This window comes from Notolepis coatsorum, assembly GCF_963971535.1.
Source record: "Notolepis coatsorum genome assembly, chromosome: 18".
NCBI lineage: Eukaryota > Metazoa > Chordata > Actinopteri > Aulopiformes > Paralepididae > Notolepis > Notolepis coatsorum.
The window spans coordinates 39710938-39735751 of record NC_140182.1 but is presented as its reverse complement, the minus strand read 5'-3'; the positions used below and the strand labels follow the sequence as shown (position 1 = coordinate 39735751).

General features: G+C 41.8%; 1 protein-coding gene across 1 annotated transcript in view; it reads right to left on the bottom strand.

Moving 5' to 3' along the window:
* The window catches only part of myo5c (myosin VC), a 39671-nt gene extending 33605 nt beyond the window's left edge, over window positions 1-6066 (bottom strand). The window contains exons 1-8 of the mRNA XM_084334401.1: window positions 5980-6066; window positions 4166-4276; window positions 2445-2616; window positions 2077-2221; window positions 1809-1965; window positions 976-1119; window positions 337-418; window positions 69-176 (exon numbers count right to left, since the gene is read on the bottom strand). Of these exons, the coding sequence (XP_084190527.1) occupies window positions 69-176; window positions 337-418; window positions 976-1119; window positions 1809-1965; window positions 2077-2221; window positions 2445-2616; window positions 4166-4276; window positions 5980-6006 (946 nt within the window). The 5' untranslated portion in view covers window positions 6007-6066. The remainder of the gene's footprint in view (window positions 1-68; window positions 177-336; window positions 419-975; window positions 1120-1808; window positions 1966-2076; window positions 2222-2444; window positions 2617-4165; window positions 4277-5979) is intronic.
* Window positions 6067-24814: the final 18748 nt, after the last annotated feature.

Genomic DNA, 24814 nt, shown 5'->3' with positions numbered 1-24814 from the left:
GTCAGCTACAGAGGACAGTGGTGCTAAAAGGAAGATATATACAGTTATGCGTCCAGGCCAGATCTTACCCAACAGTGAGAAGGTCCTCTGTGTTTCTGCCATGTCCGCCCTATCATTCACACCATCGATACTGATCTCGCCGCCCAGACAGGTGTAGCGGAAGTTATCTGCACTCGCTGGAGAATAAAGAAACATTGCGTTTGTTCTTACCTGAGATAACATGAGCACATACAGTATAGAGTGTTGCAAGCATTTGACCCTAAACAAAGTGGCATGGGGTTATTGTGTTGAATGGAGCTGCTGTATCGTCATGTACTGGATAGAAGGCCGGCTCACACAGTCTCAGGCTCCTGAAGTCTGGCTGGTCTGCACAGGAGCACAGCTGGTAGAATATGTGATAGTTTCTCTCATTCTCTGCCTGAGAAGAAACACATCCCGTTACTATGGATGAGATGGAATAACAGCAATAATAATAATAATAATAATAATAATAATAATAATAATAATAATAATAATAATAATAATAATAATAATAATAATAATAATAATAATAATAATAATAATAATAATAATAATAATAATAATAATAATAATAATAATAATAATAATAATAATAATAATAATAATAATAATAATAATAATAATAATAATAATAATAATAATAATACAGAGTACCCCTTTTAATCAATCACTCATCTAATTGGTCGTTAGGGCATTTTCTTTTAGTTTTTTACAGGAAAATTAAAACATCACAATAATATTCACAAATATGGTTTTGTTTTTTAATAAGCACTGGGGTCCTTCTGCATAATTACATTCATTTGCAGCAGGACAATAATGTGGGAAGCGCGATTTTTGATTTGTTGAAAATTGAACATTTAAGTCAACTAAATCCTATGACCATTAGTCAAGTAAGACATTCTTGCTATTATTTGCACTATCATAAATATTATCATATCATAATACCAAACACACCTGGAAAACCACTCTGGATTTCTCCAGAAGATATGTCCTCATATTCGCCCCGATGATCTGGTACCTCCCGTCAAAACTGATCTCAGTGTACTTCCCAAAGCGACTGCTGTTGTCATTCCTGGTTGTCTTGGCGTTCCCTATTGCCTGACAGCAAGTCATATCAGACCTTAAAGCATCGATGCATTCTACCACAAGTTTGTCTTTTCTCTTTTTGAATGCAAAAGATGCATAAAGATGAGGTTTGACATAATTCCCTGTCCCCCAGCAATTCTAAATGCTTAGTTTTGTACATCAGTAATTTCATACATATAGGCACAATAAATAAGAGAAAACAATAGAAAACCAGCTAAGACAGTTACAAGTCGACACACAGTGGTCAATAACATCAATCCAGGGGTCCCCACCTTCATACACCTGATTACTGGATGTTATTGAAGCCATACATCTATTACTGCATGTGATTGAAGTCGTACATCTATTACTGCATGTGATTGAAGCCGTACATCTATTACTGCATGTGATTGAAGCCGTACATCTATTAATGCATGTGATTGAAGCCGTACATCTATTACTGCATGTGATTGAAGCCGTACATCTATTACTGCATGTGATTGAAGCCGTACATCTATTACTGCATGTGATTGAAGCCGTACATCTATTACTGCATGTGATTGAAGCCGTACATCTATTACTGCATGTGATTGAAGCCGTACATCTATTACTGCATGTGATTGAAGCCGTACATCTATTAATGCATGTGATTGAAGCCGTACATCTATTACTGCATGTGATTGAAGCCGTACATCTATTACTGGATGTGATTGAAGCCATACCTCTGTAATTGGATTCGATGCCAGAACCTTGTCCTCGACTCGTGTTTTACTTCCAGATTTGCTCACAACAGCGAAGTACCTCATGGCATATCGAGCAGACACCGTCTTCCCCGCTCCAGACTCCCCGCTGACGATAATGGACTGGTTCTTGTGGTTTCTAGGGAGGAAATGGTATGATGGACAGTGTTATGACTACGTCGTATATTTTCTGTGACTTTCTTGAGTAGTCATTGTTTGAGTACACAGAGTACATGGGCTTTTAGAGTACCTGGCCATCTGTTTGTAAGCCTCCTCTGCCACAGCAAATATATGGGGATCCATGTCCCCCATGTTCTGGCCAGAATACGCGTGAATGACAGCATCTCCGTAGACGTGTAGCTGCTTGTAGGGGTTCACCGACACCAGTATAATGCCTGAGAATAGAGGAAACAGCACACCTGAGCCAAGTGCATTAGCCCTTTCACTGCCGCACTACAGAAGGTTAGCCCTTTCACTGCCACACTATATAAGATTAACCCTTTCACTGCCACACTACAGAAGGTTAACCCTTTCACTACCACACTACAGACGGTTAACCAAAAATCGACATCTCCCTTTAGACATGGTTTGAGCATCAAATAATTATCTCTATAGTACCACAGTAGGTGTAGATGATTTTGGAGTCCACAAAGCGCACTTTGAGGTTGTGCAGGACGGCAGGCTCGTGGAGGTAGCTGAGGGCCGTGAGGTCATTCTCTCCCACCAAGATGTCTGGGTTGCGAAGGTGGGGGAGCTCTGGGTTGGCTGGGTCGACAGGTAAGTGGTAGTCCTGCAAACAGATCAAGATCACGCAAAAAGAGTCCAATTGGTTGTTTGTTCCGATTAATTCAAAGGGGCAGCTCACCCAAAATTAAAACAAATATATATATATATTATATACACTTTTGTTTATAAATTTTTTTTAGATTTAGAGTACAGTTCAGGATTGTAAAATAATATTGACATCTCATCTATAATAGACACATATTCACATATATATATATATATACATATCTACACAAAAGTACATTGTTAGTACATACATACATACATACATACATACATACATACATACATACATACATACATACATACATACATACATACATACATACATACATACATACATACATACATACACATACATACATACATACATACATATGTCCCTACGTATACTCATCTACCCACACCTATGCATTTACATATATATATATACACTCCTACACACGTACTACTGTATCAACGCCCAAATGTAGTGCACACTTACGCACACCCATACGTGTGCAGATATAGACGCATGATTGCACACATGTACACACCTACATATCTTCATGTGTATACAGATATCCTCACATACGCACATATACTTATACCTACATGGTATACATATAAATATTCCCGTATATATTAATACATTTATGCTGCATCCTCATATACGCACATAAACCTACATGGTATACATATAAATATTCCCGTACATATTAATACATCTATGCTGCATACCTAATATATCTATTGTATGGGGTGCAGATGAAGAGTGAGTTACTGTAGTCGATCAGCAGCATAAGTGGGATTTGAGAATTTTGTGCAAAGCCGATACAGGTTGAGATCTGATTGGAAGTGACATAGAGGTTAGTAGCTACAGGTTGAGATCCGATTGGTCTGAAGTGACACAGAGGGAAGTAGCTACAGTCAATGAGCAAGGAGTGCTATCAGTATCTACCCATCCAGATAATTTTGGTGATGATTCTCCTAGTTTTGGAGAGATCTGCCATAGAGATGTCTGCCATCACTCCCAATACAATGGAGCTGAATGGCACGTGATTTGTGGCTCAAAGCACCAACAAAATACCAACATCAAAAGCAATGTTTCTTTCCAAGAAATAATGACCCAGTTACTCAGGATAATCCAGCTATTTTCTACTAAGTACACCCTCATTCATTATTACACCAAAAATGTCTGGATGGATAGATACAGTAGCACTCTGGGTAAGGGGGAAATATGTTTTATTTTCTCATTTTTTCTCCTAGGTGAACTGCCCCTATATAACTTTTGTCTTTCTTATTTGTTTACATACATGAGTGTGTGTGTGTGTGTGTGTGTGTGTGTGTGTGTGTGTGTGTGTGTGTGTGTGTGTGTGTGTGTGTGTGTGTGTGTGTGTGTGTGTGTGTGTGTGTGCGTGTGTGTGTTTGTTTGTTTGTTTGTTTGTTTGTTTGTTTGTTTTAGGCCAGAGCCTGAAGGCTCTGTAAGTCATGTTAGCTCATTATCACAGAAGTTACATCTCTTCAAGTTCCCTATTCCTGGCCTCCCAATAAAAAAGATAAGTGTTACTTACGGTGCCGTTCTCAAGTAGTAATGCTAGTGTATGATCTCCAGAGTGAAAGTCTTTCGTTATCTCTGCTGATTTCCACACATTCACAGCATCTGGAATCCAGACTCGGTTGTACTGAAACAGCAGATTTCAAACGATTAATAACAACACGTAATCAACAATCAAATTGCTCTTTGAAGTAGGGGTCAAGTCAAGTCAAGTCAAGAGTTTTATTTGTCACGGCATACAAGTATACAATGAAATGCGGGGGGTCTTGCCCGCAACGATTGTGCATAATACAATCATAATAATATAATAAGAATCCAATAGAACGACATTGTGCAATAATACAAGTAATCAAAGTAGGGTATATCGGTTTATGTACATGAGTTTTTACAGAGCATGGTAGGACATGCTAGGTCCTGTGATAGTGCAATACACTGTTAGCTACGGATGAGGCACTGGGTCTTTATGTACACTGCTATGATTGATTGATTGATTGATTGATTGATTGATTGAAAACTTTATTAACAGATTGCAGAATGGGTACAGTACAGTACAGCTCAATACATACAATTGTTAAGGGGATGCAGACCAGAGAAAGACTTTCGTCTTGTTTACATCAGGGTCCACCCATTTTCAATTCATCGTAAACATACTATATAATATAATTGTATATAATATAATATAATAATACTATACAATGCTATATTATACAATCTCAAGTTATACTATACTATTCTTAAAGTGACCTTTCCTTTTGTAAAGTGGCCATAAGTGTGAGCGTGTGCAGCATGAGTGTGTGTGTGTGTGTGTGTGTGTGTGTGTGTGTGTGTGTGTGTGTGTGTGTGTGTGTGTGTTAAAGTGGCTGCTAGTGTGTGAGCGTGTACAGTGTGTGTGTTGTGTGTGTGCTCATGTGTGCTTGTGTGTGGAGGGGTTCCCAAAGTCTCCAAATAGACATCGGGCCATACTGTATACACCCATTTTATGATCATAAATCATGTTGTTAGATAGGATTTAGTACATATAACGTTCTATATTTTGTAGATTTTAGTGAAAGAAATAGAAAGTATTCCTAATTTTGCAGGAGAGCCCCTGGAAACGTGTCAAGGACCCACAGGGATCCTCAAAGCTCACGTTGGGAGCCACTCATTTGATGGACGTTGATTAAAAGACCACATGTTAGGCTAATTGCCCAGGCTGTTCCTGGTAGGCAAATCCCTAACATTGGCAAATCCCTAACATTGGCAAATCCCTAACATTGGCAAATCCCTAACATTGGCAAAGCCCTAACATTGGCAAATCCCTAACATTGGCAAAGCCCTAACATTGGCAAAGCCCTAACATTGGCAAAGCCCTAACATTGGCAAAGCCCTAACATTGGTAAAGCCCTAACATTGGCAAAGCCCTAACATTGGCAAATCCCTAACATTGGCAAAGCCCTAACATTGGTAAAGCCCTAACATTTGTAAAGCCCTAACATTTGTATAGCCCTAACATTTGTATAGCCCTAACATTTGTATAGCCCTAACATTTGTAAAGCCCTAACATTTGTGTAAAGCCCTAACATTTTGTATAGCCCTAACATTTGTAAAGCCCTAATATTTGTAAAGCCCTAACATTGGTAAAGCCCTAACATTTTGTATAGCCCTAACATTTTATAAAGACCTTGTAACATTTGTAAAGCATTCGTAAACACGCGTTTTGACTGATCTGACAGGCTTTCCATATGCTTCCAAAACATCCTCCGATGGGGCCCATTGTACATACATATTTTCGTTTACTGTATGAAGAGTAGAAACACATTTGAATGAACAAAAAGCACACAATATTCGTACCTCTGTGTAAAGTTCCAAAAGAGCCATGTTCAAGCATAACTAGTGTTGTCTTTGGCAACGGTGTTTGCGGCGTTAGCAACGTAGTCTCCGCGTTGTGGAATAATTTCCTCCCAGTGCGCCTGTCGTCCGCGGCTTCTGACGTCTTCACGCCTAGCTGTGCGCCTAGTACACCTGTGCGCTCTGCGCTGGACTTTGCCTTGCTAGCCCCGCCCACATGTCTTGTGACAGCTGCATGACAAGTAAATGAGAAGAAAGTGGGTGTGCTCGTTTGATCAAGGATTCAGACAACAAAAGAAACAGGACACGTTCCCAAACAAGCTCACCAAGCTCTTATTTAAGCTATGCGTGAACGAATGCATGCTATGCCATGCAATCCTAGGACACAGGTTGTTACCAAGCAATATGTAGTATAATATAAAGGGAAGATGTGTGGTACTGGCGCTGCTCTGATGGCTGCCTTTCTGATCGCTCCGACGAGACTGTGCTTTATTTTGTTAATTTTTATAGTATTAGGAGTTTTATTTGCACCAACTGTTGGTGCATTATATGTGTATGACCGTCAGTCAATCATTGACATTGGATTAAGAAAAACTTACCGTTTGGATTGCTCTCTGGATCGGATCGCTGAACAGCAGAAATGGCCCGCCGAGATCCTTTGTTATGCCGGCCATGGACAAGACCAAAAGCCGCCGCGAAGACGAGGAAAGAGAGCCGGGGTCCGGAACAGACTGAGGTCCAAACGACACAGAACCACATTGCCCAGCATATTGTTGGCCAATGTGCAATCGATAGGAAACAAATTGGACGACATCAGAGCAAGGATCCAATTCCAGAGGGACATTCGGGATTGTAACGTCCTCTGTTTCACAGAAACTTGGCTGAGTCCAGATGTCCCGAATCATGCAATAGAACCGGCAGACCACTTCTTCGTTCTACGCAAAGACCGGACGGCATTAGAGTCACTAAAGACGAGAGGAGGCGGCATTGCCTTCATGATAAACAAGGAGTGGTGCGATTTAGGCAACACAAAGGAACTGTCTAACCACTGCTCCCCAGACCTGGAGTTTATCACGATAAAATGTCGACCCTTCTTCCTCCCAAGAGAGTTAACGTCCATCATCCTCATCGGAGTGTACATTCCACCACACGCGAACACTGAGGTCGCACTTTCAAAACTTCACGACGAGGTAAACAAACTCCAGGCAGCTAATGTTGACGCTGCCATTTTGGTCTTGGGGGATTTCAACAGCGCGCGTCTTAAAAAGGTGCTGCCGAATTTCTATCAGCATGTGACCTGTCCCACCAGAGGCGAGAACATATTAGACCATGTATACTCGCAATTTAAGAATGGGTACAAGTCACAGGCTCTTAGTCCATTCGGTAAAAGCGATCACGCCGCCATTTTTCTTTTGCCTAAGTACAAACAGAGTCTCAAGCGAACGCCGGTGGTCTCGCGAGAGGTTAAGCGTTGGGCCGTGACGTCAGTGGAGTCACTCCAAGCAGTGCTGGGAAGCACAGAATGGAGTGTATTCCGTGATAACACAGCCAATATTAACGAATACACCGAAACGGTGATTGACTATGTCTGTACTCAGGTAGAAGTAATAATCCCCACCACCAAAATTAATATCTACCCAAATCAAAAGCCCTGGGTAGACAAATCCGTCCGTGAGGCTCTGAAAGTGCGCACATCAGCATACAACACCGGGCTGGTGACAGGCAACATGGAAGAACACAAGATGGCAAGATACAACGTCAGGAGAGCAGTAATAGAGGCAAAACGGCGTTACAGGGATAAAGTTGAACTTCAGTTTGAACAGGCTGACTCTAGAGGCATGTGGCAGGGCCTCAGAACAATGACAGACTACAAAGGAACCCCCCTCAAACTGAACAGTGACATCTCCTTAGCAAATGATCTCAACTCCTTCTATGCGAGGTTTGAGGCTGTGAATAACAACACCAGCCTACAAACCACGGCAATGGGGGGGGGGGGGTCTGCTGATGGAGACTCAGTGTTCAGGGTAACAGAGCATGAGGTGAGACGGATCTTTAAAAAAGTGGATATCAGGAAGGCAGCAGGACCGGACGGCATCCCCGGCCGCGTCCTAAAAGTCTGTGCCGACCAACTGGCCCCGGTATTCACTGACATCTTCAACCTGTCCTTGGAACAGGCCGTCATCCCCACCTGTCTGAAGAAGTCCACCATCATCCCTGTACCCAAAAAATCTACGCCCGCTTGCCTCAACGACTACCGCCCTGTAGCCCTCACCTCCATAGCCATGAAGTGCTTTGAGAAGCTAGTGAAGGGCTACATCTGTTCCTCCCTCCCCATCAACCTGGACCCTCTGCAATTTGCATATCGCCCCAACAGGTCCACGGAGGACGCCATAGCCCATGTGCTGCACACAGCAGCATCACATCTGGACAAGAGGCAGGGGAACTATGTGAGAATGCTGTTCATCGACTACAGCTCAGCATTCAATACCATAGTCCCCTCCAAACTCATAGCCAAGCTCAGGGACCTGGGCTTGAACTATGACCTGTGCCAGTGGGTCCTGGACTTCCTGACGGGCAGACCCCAGGTGGTAAGAGCCGGCAACTGCACCTCCTCATCCATCACGCTCAACATAGGGGCCCCCCAGGGCTGTGTTCTGAGCCCCCTCCTCTACTCCCTGTACACACATGACTGCGTAGCACAGCGGAACAACAACACCATCATCAAATTTGCTGATGACACAGTAGTGGTGGGCCTGATCTCTGCCAACGACGAAAGGGCCTACCTGGAAGAGGTAGAGAACCTGTCACAGTGGTGTCAGGAGAACTGCCTCTCCCTGAACGTCAGCAAAACAAAAGAGATGATTGTGGACTTCAGGAGGTCGGGGGTCAAGGACTACAGCCCCCTCAGCATCGACGGGGCACCAGTTGAGAGAGTGAACAGTTTCAAGTACCTCGGAGCCCACATATCCGAGGACTTGACATGGACCACACACATTGACAGTGTTGTGAAGAAGGCACGACAACGCCTCTACTTCCTCAGGCGCCTAAGGAAGTTCCAAGTCAGTCAGAAGATCCTTAGGAACTTCTACTCATGTACAATAGAGAGCATCCTGACCGGCAACATCACCTCCTGGTTTGGGAATAGCACTGCACAAGACCGTAGCAGACTACAAAGAGTGACACGTTCAGCCGAACGCACAATTAGAGGGGGGCTTCCCACCCTCCAGAACATTTACAACAAGCGGTGCAAGGGGAAGGCTAAGAGAATTATTAAGGACTCGAGCCACCCGAACAACTCCCTCTTTGAACTACTGCCGTCAGGCAAGCGATACCGGAGTCTTATGGCGAGCACAGAAAGACTCAGAAGGAGCTTCTATCCCCAGGCCATCAGGCTGCTAAACGAACAATAATCGCTAAACGAACAATAATCACTATGCAACAACCATCAAATGCACACAGCACACACACCCACACGCACACACTCACTCAAACAAACAACACACTGCAGCACCCACTCTCCACACTTTAGATCACACAAACACACTTACACTTTATATTTATTGATAAAGGATTTGCACTACAACTCGTACACCTACTGTGAATTGTACCTAAACTGCACCTCGTCCATTTATGCCTTGCACTATATAGTATTGTATATTAGTACACTGCACAGTATTGTATATTGTATGGTAACTACGTCTACGAACATTGTACATATGTCTAAACTGAACACTGTGACCTCTTTTTTTACTTCTAATTTTTACTATGTTTTTATTTCATACTTATCTTGTCATGCACAGTCTCTGGAGCGCAACAGTAAGAAGCATTTTGTACAAAAGTATTCTGTACTTCTGTATGACAACTATTAAAGAAACTTGAAACTTGAAACTTGTATACATATACAACACATGCAATACCTAATATCTGTACACTCCATGCAGTCTTTAGCCACTATAGATTACACTGTAATATTAAGCGACCTTATGGGTTTCATGAAAGGCGCTATATAAATTTGATCTATTATAATTATTATTATTAATAATATACAATTTTTTTTCACAGAAGGCTATTCATTGGCTTTTTGTACGTTATACCAGGGCCGGCCCAAGCCTTTATGGGGCCCTAAACATAATTTTATTTGGGGGGGCCCCCTATGTGCAACAAACATTTGCGATTGGCAGTGAACAGCTGTCTGGTACTTTACCTCTCAACTCTTTTAAACCTATTCATCCCAAATCTGAACCTTCCTGAACGTGAACTTCATGGGTTTGTGATGGATTATTTGTTAGTGGGTATTTCAAAAGACCTCATATTTGGTACCATTTTGAAGCTAACAACTAGGGCTTTCCAATGATATAAAATATGTGTATGATTATCATAATTTTTATTGTTATTATTCTTCATATGTAGTTGAACTTGAACTTGTTGAACTTGAAGATAAAAATACATTTTCAACCCCATTACTCACATTGGATATGAAGAATTATAGTGTATGGAATGTAGACAATCCTGTGGGCAATATAGAACAGCTGACAGATTAGAAATATCATCTATTGTTCAAAGGTTATGAATGAATTAAACTAAATATAGAAACACATTTTTTACTTCCAGAGAATTTTTATTTTATTGTAATTGGGACTTCACGAAATCCAAGATTACCATATTAAAGCTACAGTTCTTGGCTATAAAAAAATTCATTGGAATGGTGTCGATTGGACGAGAACTGGAGGCGTCTATGCTTTTACCAAACGGTTCGTGTTTCCGCGTTCCCGTTTTGCGCTCTGATTGGCCACTGACCTACGCTAGTACGCCCCCCTCGCTATGAGCGTAGAACGCTAGTACGCCCCCCTCGCTATGAACGTAGAAGGAACAGCTGTTTCCGCGTGACTTTATGTGCGCTAAAGTTCTGGTAAGTTTAGGCTGCCAGCCAACTGCAGTGGCGCGCAGGAAGTTGCCAGCTGGCTCAAGGAGGCGAGTTCAAGCTGGGCGACCTGCGAAGCAACACAACCTGAGCGTGTCGGTGGCTTTGAACACTAGTGGGGCAAAAAAACATTGAAGCTCATAGTGTAACGGTCTGTATCAGACAAAGTCTGCCACCGCCCTCTACAACCAACAGCCATCAGTCGTTAATTGACTTTTAAATTTTTAGACAGTAGAGGTTGAGTACTTTATTATCTAAAGATGGTAAGTTAGTGTTGTGTTCATTCATAGTCAAAGACAGTAGAGGTTGAGTACTTTATTAGCTAAAGATGTTAAGTTAGAGTGTTGTGTTCATTCAAAGTTAGACATTAGAGGTTGAGTAAATATCTAAAGAGAAGTTAGATGTCAATGTTTTGGTTTGTTAAATGATAAATGTTAAATGTTAAATGATACACACTGAAATCTACGCTCTCTCATCCTGCTTTCCGCGACTCCTATACTTCCTGAGTAACTTGCCCAACACTGCTTAATGGTTGTTTAAATATTTTACATGGGGCACGTATAATCCACAGGGCACATTTACACACACTGTGACATAATATGAGAAAGTCCACATTCCAGTTCGACTTTTGTTTTGATGTGAAAAGGGATGCTGCACTTAGCACTGACTGAGAAAGTAAACATTACAGTTCTACTTTATAAAATGCTAATTGTAAATATGTTTAAGTCCACTCCACATTACAGTTCTACTTTTGTTTTGATGTGAAAAGTGATGCTGCATAAGATGACTGCTGAGAGCGTCGTTTCTTGACTCTCAGCTGAGAGCGTAGTGAGAGCGTAGTTTCTTGACTCTCAGCTGAGAGCGTAGTTTCTTAAAATTGTCAAGCTACAATATTATAAAATACAATATTATAAAATCCTGTCAGGAAGCGTGGCTCAAAGCATGAATGAACCGGCATTTACCGGCATTTCTAAGCACTTTAAACTTGAACTTTAGCGCACATAAAGTCACGCGGAAACAGCTGTTCCTGGAGGCAGTTGGGCATTTCTACGCTCATAGCGAGGGGGGCGTACTAGCGTAGGTCAGTGGCCAATCAGGGGGCACATAAAAAGGACTATATCCACAATGCAAATTAATTTAGAGAACATAATAATAAAGCCACAGATGAAAGGAACATTCCAATATGGTAATAGCTGTATTTTCAAACACAATGCATAAGAAGCAGCATTCGCACACCTAAAGCTGCCAAGCTGTGTTTTGTATTTGTTGTGTCCCTTGTTTTGCTTGTATCCTGTTGCCTTTGTAAAGATGTATACACTAAAAAAAATAAAAATAAAATGGGGGCCAATGGGTGCCCTAAGCAGGCCCTTAGTTCACTTATGCCTCAGGCTGGCTGTGTTATACATGACAGAATTGACCATCTCAGGTACTTATAGTACAGGTACGTGTACTGTAAGTGAGTAATGTGTATCTTTCTCTAAACAGGTTAATGTAATCTGAAATATAAGCTTATTCACAGTTTACATCAGAGTTGATTGCAGTACCCATAGTCCAGAGGTCACACAGGACCCAGACAAGGCAACTCCCTCTGCACTTGAAGAACCCAGAATGGAACCCACTCAGAAAACAGCTTCCATTCAGCCTGCACCAGCTCTTAAAAGGTACAACATGTAATGTCATCAAACAGCGACCTCTAGGCAAAAGAGCCCCTTTTGGTACAGCGCTTTGTTTAATAATAATAATAATTCATTACATTTATATAGCGCTTTTCTAGACACAAGCGCTCCCCACAATGTAGGGTGGAAATTGCCTCCTTCACCACCACTGGTAGCACCCAACCTTGGGCTATGCAGGCTCAATGGCTGCCATACACTGGCACCAGGCACACATCACACTACACAATGGCTGAACGGCTCAGGAGACGGGGATTGATATCAGCCAATTAAGGGGCTAGTTTAGTTAGTTTTTGTATGTTGTATTTCAGTGGGTATAGAGGTACTGCTGGTCACACCTCAGGTTCTACCAAGAGAGGTCAGAAGAAATTCACATTATAAGTTGCTAAACTCCAACCCACATGTCAGACCAAAACCAAAAAAGGAAACAAAGCGCAGTACCAAGCGGGGCTCTTTTGCCTAGAGGTTGCAGTTTCACTGCATTACAGAATTTACCTTCAGTAAATTCTACACTGCCCTACCAAAAAAAGGCCCATCAGGTCTGATTGATTGATTGATTGAAAATTGTATTAACAGATTGCAGAATGGGTACAATACAGTACAGCTCAATACACACAATTGTTAAGGGGATGCAGACCAGAGAAAGACTTTCGTCTTGTTTACATCAGGGTCCCCCATTTTCAATTCATTGATTGATTGATTGATTGATTGAAAAGTTTATTAACAGATTGCAGAATGGGTACAGTACAGTACAGCTCAATACATACAATTGTTAAGGGGATGCAGACCAGAGAAAGACTTTCGTCTTGTTTACATCAGGGTCCCCCATTTTCAATTCATCATAACATATATGACATACATGACATACAGATAGACAGTACTGCTACATCTATACATTTATGACATATCAGATTTGCAAATACAGTACCGTTTGTGATACAAAAGTGTCCAGAAAAAGAGTGTATATACATTTGACGTAGAAACTGTACATTGGAGGAGGTTGGGTGGGTGGGGTTGGGTGGGTGGGTGAAGGCTGTACATTGGAGGTGGGGGGGGGGGGGGTGGGGGGGGGTTGGGTAGGGGACACACACATTTTACACTGTACATTGGAATACTGACAAAGCCTTACTTGGTCATTTACTGTACAACTCGGTTAGGACATTTGTAGGGGCCAGTTTCGAATTGCAGTCTCACATAGGTGTTTTTTGAGAGTGTTTTTGAAAGTGGGTAGTGATTCACATTCCTTTACAGCTTTAGGTAGGGCGTTCCACATTGATGTGGCATAATTGCGAAACGTGTTTAGTCCCTTGTTTGAGCCGAATCTGTACATCATCATAACATCATAACATATATGACATACATGACATACAGAGACAGTACTGCTACATCTATACATTTATGACATACCAGATTTACAAATACAGTACTGTTTGTGATACAAAAATAGTCTAAAAAGAGAGTATATACATTTGACGAAGAAACTGTACATTGGAGGAGGTTGGTAGGTGGGGTGGAGGGGGGTTGGGTAGGTGGGGTGGGGAAACTGTACATTGGAAGTGGTTGGGTGGGTGGGGTGGGGGGTTGGGTAGGCGGGGTGGGGGTAACTGTACATTGGATTATCGACTAAACCTTACTTGGTCCCAAGAAGAGGGTCTCGTGTATTATTGGGTTAGGACATTTACTGTACATTGGAGGGGGTTGGGTTAGGACATTTACAGGGGCCAGTTTCGAATTGCAGTCTCTCGTAGGTGTCTCGAGTGGTTTTGAAAGTGGGTAGTGATTCACATTCCTTTACAGCTGTGGGTAGGGCGTTCCACATTGATGTGGCATAATTGGTCATCATGCAAGCCTCCTATGAAGCGGAGGAACAAGGAACAAGGAAGTACAACATCTCTTTTCATTGTTATGCACAGCTTTATGTCTCTCTGAAACCTAACAACCAGTCTTTACTTAACAGTCTCATGTCCTGCCTTGATGACGTTAAATGTTGGATGGCACAAAACATTTTACAACTAAATGAAAACAAATGTGAAATAATCCTCTTCGGTCCCCCAGACGCTATCACCACTCACCACCCTTACCAACAGTCTTGGCAACCTGTCCTCCCTGGTCAAGCCTTATGTTGAGAACCTAGGTGTCATTTTTTATCACCAATTTAAATTCAACAGACAAGTGAACTCAGTGATGAAGGCACCATTGCTAAACTCAAAGCCCTTCTCTCCCCTGCAGACCTTCGGAGAGTTATCCACACTTTCATTTCATCTAGATTAGACTACTGCAACTCCCTCTATATAGGCATCAACCAGTCTTCCCCACCCACAGCTAGTACAAAACGCCGCTGCCAGACTGTTGACCGGAACCTGTAAGAGAGACCACATCACCCCCGTCCTTGCCTCCCTTCATTGGCTTCCAGTACGCTACAGGATCGATTTTAAGGTTCTCCTATTCGTTTTTAAAGCCCTTAATGGTCAGCCCCCTCCTACATCTCAGCCCTCCTATCCCCCTATTTCAAGACCAGGTTGCGTCTATTCTTATCCTAACCCATGTTTGCGATCTGATTGGCCACTGACGTTTCTGGTCATGTGACATGTGCGCCCAATCGCGTGACGAGCTGTGTCTTTGCCCATTTCCGTGTCGAACAGCCTGCAAACGACCTAATGCCTAGTTTATCACTGGTTAAGCTTAGGCGACTTTTTCGAAGTTGGTTGGTTGGTTGGTTGGCGTTCTATCGCCATGCTCTAAGACAAACTCTAACCTTAACCAACTTCGAAAGAGTGCCTAAGCTTAACCGTCGAAAGAACTTGCCGTCACACGATTGGTGCACATGTCACATGACCAGAAACGTCAGTGGCCAATCAGATCGCAAACATGGGTTAGGATAAGAATTTAGGCCACCAGGGCCCTCATTTATCAATTTTCCTTAGAAAATGTTCTATTTCCATACTTAAGCACAGAATTTAGAATGTGTGCACGCACAAAAAAAACGGGATTTATCACACGTGCGTACACAGGTCCTACGCACACGTCATGATAAATATCACCTTGCTCTATACGCTGAGGCTCGTGCACACTTTCACGTATTTGCATACCAGAACCGCCCCGATTAACCATATACGGTAATGGAACACCCCCATGAAATGTGGAAAAATGGACTAACCCGAGCGAACTCTGAGAGACTTCACTGAGAGCGAGATTGATCACTGAGGTCCAACCAACAAATTGAACGTATAATCTTCGGTGCGCCGGGAGCCAAGGATGTTTACTGACCCAGTCCTGCTACAGAACCAGCACATTGACAGAAATAAATGACAAGATGACCCGACATTAAGCACTGTAATGACTGAAATTAAATCAATTTCAGCAGGCCAACTCTGCGCTCTACAATGCCTATTATGTGCGCTCGTCATGAGCCCGTGGTACTTCTGGTCAGAGTCATTATGGCTTCAGTGGATAACCCTGATCTGCATTGTGATGTTTTAGATACCCCAGTAATAACATTACAATTGAATTAAATACAATTAGGCCTGAATGAGACTCCGGCCACCGGCACATTATCAGCCAAAATGCGCATCGCGGATTATCTGTACATTGACCGAGTGGAATCCCGTTCACATTACTGGATTTGTTTATTGATGGAGCAAACTGAGAGATTGTTCACAGAGGCGCTGCCGAACCAAGATATAATATGATGTGTATAATATAATGTGTGTAGACGCATATGATACAATCTATTTTGTTGTTGGTATTGGGTAGCCTATATGAATTACATATAATAGCAGCCAGCCTACATTATGCAACAGTAATTTGCGCATATATAATAACACACAGCCCTGCGAAGCCTGCATACAGTAAACTAACTTGATCATTAATCTAGCTGTTGTATCTTTACGCTTATGAAAACATTAAATAATATGTATAGGCTATAGGCCGTCGCTTTAGCCTATATTCTCAAATGGCTATCCGAGTCCTCGATATCCTCGCGGACGGACCAGTATACCTTTATATCATATCATATTCATATCATAGTTTACTCTATCAGCCTACCAGCATGTAATACGTTCTTTGTTAGAATTCAACTCGTTATTATTTTGCGCATAGATTGCAGAAATACGGGAACGTTTTGATTTAGGCTTTGACATTGTAAAACTAAATAAGTGAACTTCTGTAAGCAGAATACAAGTCATGATATCACCCACACGATATATACTCTGTGTCCAGAGCATGTATGCTTTTCATTCATTTAAGACACATTTATTGCAAGGGTTTTGTCTACACATACACTCAACAAATAACCTCAGTCTATTCTCGTTGCAATGCGTTTTTTATTCTTTCTTATAGGAAGGGTGAAGAACACTATATCGTGGGTGTTCATATGACTTGTATTCTACTTACAGCTTCGGGGTTCCACTTATTACGTTTAACAATGGCAAAGCCTTTTAAATATAATCAAAACGCTCCCGTATTTCTGCAATATATGCGCAAAATAATAACGAGTTGAGTTACGCGGAGCGCAGTCAGTGCTTATTTCCTTGTTGTAATAATATATTGTACCACCGGCGTCAACTACGCATGGTCCGACCTGTGCTTAAATATACGCACAAAGTCAAGCACAAGTTCAAATTGATAAATCCCACACTTTGCTTAGAAATGATCGTACGCACGGGTTACGCACATATCTGTGCGTACGTCAGGTTGATAAATGAGGGCCCAGGTCCCTCAGGTCAGCCGATCAGAGGCTCCTGACAGTCCGGATGTCTAACCTTAAGCTCAGGGGGGGGGGGGGGGGCGTGCCTTTGCTGTCGCAGCCCCTGAACTGTGGAACAGCATCCCCACCTCCATTAGGCTTGCCCCCTCGATAGAGGCCTTCAAATCTAGGCTCAAAACCCAATTCTAGCTATCCGGCTGCAAGCTAGCCTAGCTTAGCACAAATGAATGGCAGCTAGCCTAGCTGTTAGCCAAAAACACCTCTCCCAGAGTTTTAAGCTTGGCTAGTGGTTTGTATCCACTTCTATTAATAATTTAAGTATGTAGGTTTAGGATTATTTTCACTTAAATTTGTATGTTACATAAATGTTGGAAAACTGATTTTGCACATCGTCCTGTCAGGTTGGTACATGAGAGAAGAAAACACACAAAACGTCCATGCAATATCTGTGTAATATGCACTTGTGCTGTACGTGTGGGCCTGTCCTGTAGGAGAGGTGTTGTAATGTAAGTATAGCGACAGATGTATTGTATCGTCACCCTCTTAAAATAATGGCCTAAGTCATTTTTTGGATTATTATTTTTTGCCTAACTCATATCTTCATGATGCTGGCCACCCTCTGGTACAATCGCCTACATCCTTAATTGAAAGGATCATGCCGTTTCTACCCTGGAAGAATATTGCCTATGTCAAGAGTGTGACTTAGGCAGTTTTATCTAGTCACAAGACATACGACTTAGGCAATTTTACAACTTTTCAAGATGCTTCGAGAAGCAAGAAAAGCTACAGTCTGGATGAAGTAATTTCCATGATTCAGGGCTCGTCCCCTATTGGTAAGTGATAAGGTTTACTATAATATAGGCCAGGCTATACATGTTGTGTAGTTATTTAGTCTTTTACTGTCACAAATTATAGTTTAATTACAAACACAAAATAGTGAATGAATCCAAGCAGAAACGTCTCAAATGAATGCCATACAAGGGCAAAGGTGGCAACAAAATACCTGCGAAGGCTAAGGGTCCTCCCTGCAATTCAAAGTTCTGTCAACGAGTCAAGACTCGAGACTGCCAATCCATTACAGAAGAACAGAGGCAGTGGATATTTCAGAATGTTTGGTCGATGAACACCTGGGAAGAACGTCGATTATACATCAAAACTTTGGTCACAAAGGTCGCCATAAAGCAAAGGAAAGTTGCTGAAGAATCCAGGCGCAATGTGTTATTGTCCTACCAACTTAAACTTCAGGATGGAATGAGTCATGGAATGAGTCATAAAGTGTGCCAGGCACTTTTTTCTTCTACACTTGGTCTCCATGAAAGAACCATTAGACACTGGCTGAATGAAGACACCATCGACCATGACAGACAAGCAGCAGCCCCGCCAACTAAATCTGGACCCAAGAGTGGCAAGCATGCAAAGCTGGAAACTGACGTCACAGATTTCCTTAAGGACTGGTTGAAGGACCTACCCACTGTTGATTTGCATTACTGCAGAAGCACAGCGACCTACAAAGACAAGAAGTTCCTTCACCCAGGCACAACCATCTCCCAACTACATCGGGAATATCAACAAGCAGCTGCAACTGCTGGAGTGAAGGCCATTGGGATACGGCATTGTACAGATGTGTTCCATGAAGGGAAGTATTCCGTATTCATTCCTCGAAAAGATCAGTGTGATGTTTGTGTTTCATTCAAGCATGGTAATATCAGTAAGGCCAAATATGATGCACATGTGATGGCAAAAGATGAAGCAAGACAAGAAAATTCCCAAGACAAGGATTCTGCAAACAATGAGAAGTCCGTTTGGACAATGGACTTGCAAGCCGTGCTGCTGTGTCCAAAAACCCAAGCCAGCTGCCTGTATTACAAAACAAAACTGCAGGTCCATAACTTTACCCTCTATGACTTGAAATCAAAGGAAGGGTACTGCTACATGTGGGACGAGACTCAGGGCGATCGCACACCTTCAATATCGCCATTTCAAGTTCAAGTTTCTTTAATAGTTGTCATACAGAAGTACAGAATACTTTTATACAAAATGCTTCTTACTGTTGCGCTCCAGAGACTGTGCAAGACAAGATAAGTATGAAATAAAATAACATAGTAAAATTAGAAGTAAAAAAAATGAGGTCACAGTGTTCAGTTTAGACATATGTACAATGTTCGATGCAGAATAGACGTAGTTACCATACAATATACAATACTGTGCAGTGTACTAATATACAATACTATATAGTGCAAGGCAGAAATGGAGAAATGGGACGAGGTGCAATTTAGGTACAATTCACAGTAGGTGTACGAGTTGTAGTGCAAATCCTTTATCAATAAATATAAAGTGTAAGTGTGTTTGTGTGATCTAAAGTGTGGAGAGTGGGTGCTGCAGTGTGTTGTTTGTTTGAGTGAGTGTGTGCGTGTGGGTGTGTGTGCTGTGTGCATTTGATGGTTGTTGCATAGTGATTATTGTTCGTTTAGCAGCCTGATAGCCTGGGGATAGAAGCTTCTTCTGAGTCTTTCTGTGCTCGCCTTAAGACTCCGGTATCGCTTGCCTGACCGCAGCAGTTCAAAGAGGCAGTTGTTCGGGTGGCTCGAGTCCTTAATAATTCTCTTAGCCTTCCCCTTGCACCGCTTGTTGTAAATGTTCTGGAGGGTGGGAAGCCCCCCTCCAATTGTGCGTTCGGCTGAACGTGTCACTCTTTGTAGTCTGCTACGGTCTTGTGCAGTGCTATTCCCAAACCAGGAGGTGATGTTGCCGGTCAGGATGCTCTCTATTGTACATGAGTAGAAGTTCCTAAGGATCTTCTGACTGACTTGGAACTTCCTTAGGCGCCTGAGGAAGTAGAGGCGTTGTCGTGCCTTCTTCACAACACTGTCAATGTGTGTGGTCCATGTCAAGTCCTCGGATATGTGGGCTCCGAGGTACTTGAAACTGTTCACTCTCTCAACCGGTGCCCCGTCGATGCTGAGGGGGCTGTAGTCCTTGACCCCCGACCTCCTGAAGTCCACAATCATCTCTTTTGTTTTGCTGACGTTCAGGGAGAGGCAGTTCTCCTGACACCACTGTGACAGGTTCTCTACCTCTTCCAGGTAGGCCCTTTCGTCGTTGGCAGAGATCAGGCCCACCACTACTGTGTCATCAGCAAATTTGATGATGGTGTTGTTGTTCCGCTGTGCTACGCAGTCATGTGTGTACAGGGAGTAGAGGAGGGGGCTCAGAACACAGCCCTGGGGGGCCCCTATGTTGAGCGTGATGGATGAGGAGGTGCAGTTGCCGGCTCTTACCACCTGGGGTCTGCCCGTCAGGAAGTCCAAGACCCACTGGCATTTTGAAGGTTTGATCAAAGATCATCCAGAAATCAAGGAGATAGTAGTGTGGAGCGATGGTTGTGGTTATCAGAACCGCAATGCAAATGTGGCGAATGCATTTTCTGAGCTTGCCAGGAAATATGGGGTACTAATAACACAGAAGTACCTTGTTGCTGGACACATACAAATAGAGTGTGACAGCATGCATAGTACCATTGAACGTAAAATTATTACGGATATCATCACCCCGAGAGACTACGTGATCATACTCCAGACTGCAAGAATCAGACCATCACCCTACCATGTGAAGGTGGTCAAGCATGATGAAATCCTGAAATTGAATGGCTCTTACATCCTCAGCATCAGACCAGGCAAAAAAGCTGGAGATCCGACTGTACATAATTTGCGGGCTCTTCAGTTTAGCAGTGATGGCAAGGTCCATTACAAGCTATCCTTCTCGGAGAACTCATGGGAAGCACTGCCACAGAGGGTCCAGGTGCCAAACAAGCTGATGACATGGATTAGAATGTTTCCACATGCTCTGCCAATCACAGAGAGGAAGTTTCAGGACCTTCAGTCCATGAAACATGTCATGCCCACCGAGTGTCATCACTTCTTCGATAATTTGCCACATAAATAGGCATCAATCAATAGCTCTGCAAAGAAAAAAGAGCTGAAGGGAGAAGTGAGGAGAGGAACATGTCTCCCAGTGTTTGATTTTCCTGCCATTTGTTTGATTTTGAGTGATTTAACTACAATAAAAACCCAGTAAAGAAGAGCTGGGGGGAGAAGTGAGGAGAGGAACATGCCTCCTCAGTGTTTGATTCACCTGGCATGTTTGATTTAGCCAAGAGTGATGTAGGAGCCAAAGCTATATATTTAGGTTATTGTATTATAAATGTTTATTTTTATAACCTTACATTGAAATGGCATTAGGAATATTGATTGGATTTAGATAAAGTCATTGAACCGTCTTATTTGTCATAATAGACAATTCTAGAACATTTGTGATGCCACAGTATGTCTGACCGAACGTTCTAGAACATTTGTGATGTCACAGTATGATGTCATGATCGAACGTTCTGGAACATTGGTGATGTCACGGTATGATGTCATAACCGAACATTCTAGAACATTTATGTCTCTATATATAGTCCGCAATTCCAGAGGCAGTGCTGACATTTCTGCATGCTTCAGAGTTGTACCAGAGGATATAGCGCTAGTGTATGTATTAGTATTGGACAGGCAAGAGGAGCAGAGAAGAAGGATAAAGTGTGAGTTGAAGAGGCCTAAAGATGGAACACCACTAGTGTAGTATAAGAAATGAGGAGGGAAGAAATACGCCAAGAAAGAAGAAGAAGAAGAAGAAGAAGAGATCATCAAAAGAAGTGCGGCGGGCAGTAATACCTATGAGTAATACGCCACGATGCGTCTACTCTGCCGGAAATTCAAAAGAAGAAGAAGAAGAACAGGCTGTGTAGCTTGAAACAGGACTGAACAGATAGACTAAACAACCTAGACTGAAGCCTGCATTTCTCAACCAAGGTGCCTTGCCTACCGCTTTGCTGTGGAAAGAGCCGGCAAGTTGATTTACGGCTTTCCAGTGTGGAGGAATTTTCATGTGTCGAGTCGGCGGTGATTTTGGAGACTGGGAAAATACAGTTTTCTTACCTTGTAGTAGTAACGTGAATATTTAGGAAAATATCTGTAACCACTTCTGTAAAGAAAGACTTCGCTGTGGAAGAGAAATAAACCATTTGGATATCTTTGTTTTACACTGGAGCGGCTGTGGACAGTATTTTTCTTTATCTGAACGTACTACTCACGAGTAAGCAACTTTAACCAGTAGAGTGGAACGTCGGCCCTCATAAGTGATTTGAGTTGTAACTTGAGTTTGCTTTATTGAATTAAAGGGCCAACCACGGCCAAACTGCCCTCTGTCTCCTGAGTCTCTGTGTGCCCTGCTAGTGTGGCTTATCCTTCCCCATTGTCTGTCAAAGAAATTGGAATAAAAGAAGTGACACGTTTTGCCCAAGTCACTTACTCAAGAAGTAACTTGGCCTAAGTCAGGTTTAAAATGGCTCAAGTCACAACGGCATGTTCATAAATTGGCCTAAGTCATTTATTCCTTTTATGTTACATAATTGATAGACATCGTTATTTTTATGTTAATTGTCTTCTATTGTCATAACATTTTTGTGTGAAATTAGTAATAAATATGATATATTCTATATATGGTTCAGTTTATTATGTTTCCTGAAAAATGAGAAATTATGACTTAGGCCACTATTTTAAGAAGGCGACGGTATGATATATTGTATGCATCAAGGTTGGATCTATTCCCCCAGGGGACCCTGGGCACTGAGGCTCAGAGGGCCTGCACGCCTCACACCACGCCAGCCCCACCACAGCCGTTCATCTCTACCTTCATTATACATTATTTTGTATTTCCAGTCAGGCTGGCAGGTCAAATCCACCAGACTTTAAATCACAGACACATTTGTATTCATTTATCAACAATTTATTTATTTATTCCATTTACTCAACTGTTGCGCCATAATATAAAAGTGCATTATAGGAAATACATAAAAAACTGTTGAAAAAGTGACATGAATGAAAGTCGATACAAAAACATGTTTTGCAGATAATTGTGTATCTTACTGCCAATTATCACACACATTTCAAACAAGCTATGACACATGAACAGAATGACGTTAACATTCTTGGGCGTCAGTATGGCATGAGAGAGGTCCACAGATCATCCAGTAGCAGATATTGGGGAAAAAGCTCTACAGTATGTTGCATAGAATTACATGAAATATGTGTTTGTCTCTTAAAGGGGCACTTCACCAAAAAACAATGCTAATTTATTTTGCACATAATCTCACACACATCCAAAAACCCTGTAACAGTTTTGCACACATTAATTTAGTTTGACAGTTATTTAGAATAAATGAGTTTGAATATGGCCACCAGTGATGTCATCGGGGACATTGAAACCTTGTGTTGTGTTAAATACAGCTCCATGAAATTATGTAGATACAAAAATAATATCAATACGTTGTCTTATAGGGACAGCTACCTTATGTCATTGAGCTGCACAACACAAGGATTCAATCACTGGTGACCATATTCAAACTCATTTACTCTCAATAACTGTCAAGCGAAATTAATGTGTGCAATACTGTTTCGAGTTTTTGGATGTGCGTGAGATTATGTGCAAAATAAATCAGCATTGATTTTTGGTGAAGTGCCCCTTTAAGCATATTTCATGCATCTTTCTTCCACCTTGTTCTTACCGCATTTCACTGTATGCCCAGGTATGTATGTGATGAATAAACTCTTGAACTCTTGAATCTTCTGTAATAAATACAGTCAACTGATATTAGCAGGTCATTAAATACACCAATTCATATACTTCCACCAACTAAATACTGCCAATAAAATAAATTTATTATTTTATAAAGCTTATGGATTTTTATCAGGACAAAAGTTTTGAAAATTAAGAATATAAGACAAATCTATCAAATCCACATAACCGACGTCTCCAAAAACAGGCAAACTTTGGTTTAAAAGGAAATATTTCACTTTAGTAGAACTTGTCAGAAGTCAGCAGTCTTACCTCTATCTAAAGTAATCTACTAGTAAGCTAGCGACCACAGCTGTCCCTGTCGTCTGCTGTCAACACCACCATTGCTCCTAGCAATGTGCAATTCATTTAAAATTTGTATACTGTAATTTTATATAGCAATTCGATTTTATTTGACTTAACACAGTGCAATAGTGCTCACCATTTATTTATTTAATTCATTGGAACTTTTTACTTCAGCACTGACCTTCATTGTTTGTTTGTTGTATTGGTTGTCCTTTTTTTATCGCTCTCTATTGTCTGTCAACTGACTGAGCTGCTACTGGATACCTGAATTTCCCCAAGGGGATTAATAAAGTATCTATCTATCTAGCCGTCAGGCTCCTCATTCACTCATTTTGAGGACCAAGTCTAAATATCATACTTCTATATAAATAAACTGATGCTGTACAGATTTCAATAAAACAGACAATTCTGAGTCAAAGGTACACAGTGAATAAACAAGGCTGTACAGACACTGTGAAATTGTATTAGTACACTTTTTTCAACAAATGTTCGGTTCTTATTCATAAAAAGAGACTAAAACAATAATATTAATCTTCAATGTTATGTTAAAGGAAATATATTACGAGTTAAAGTAGCACCGGT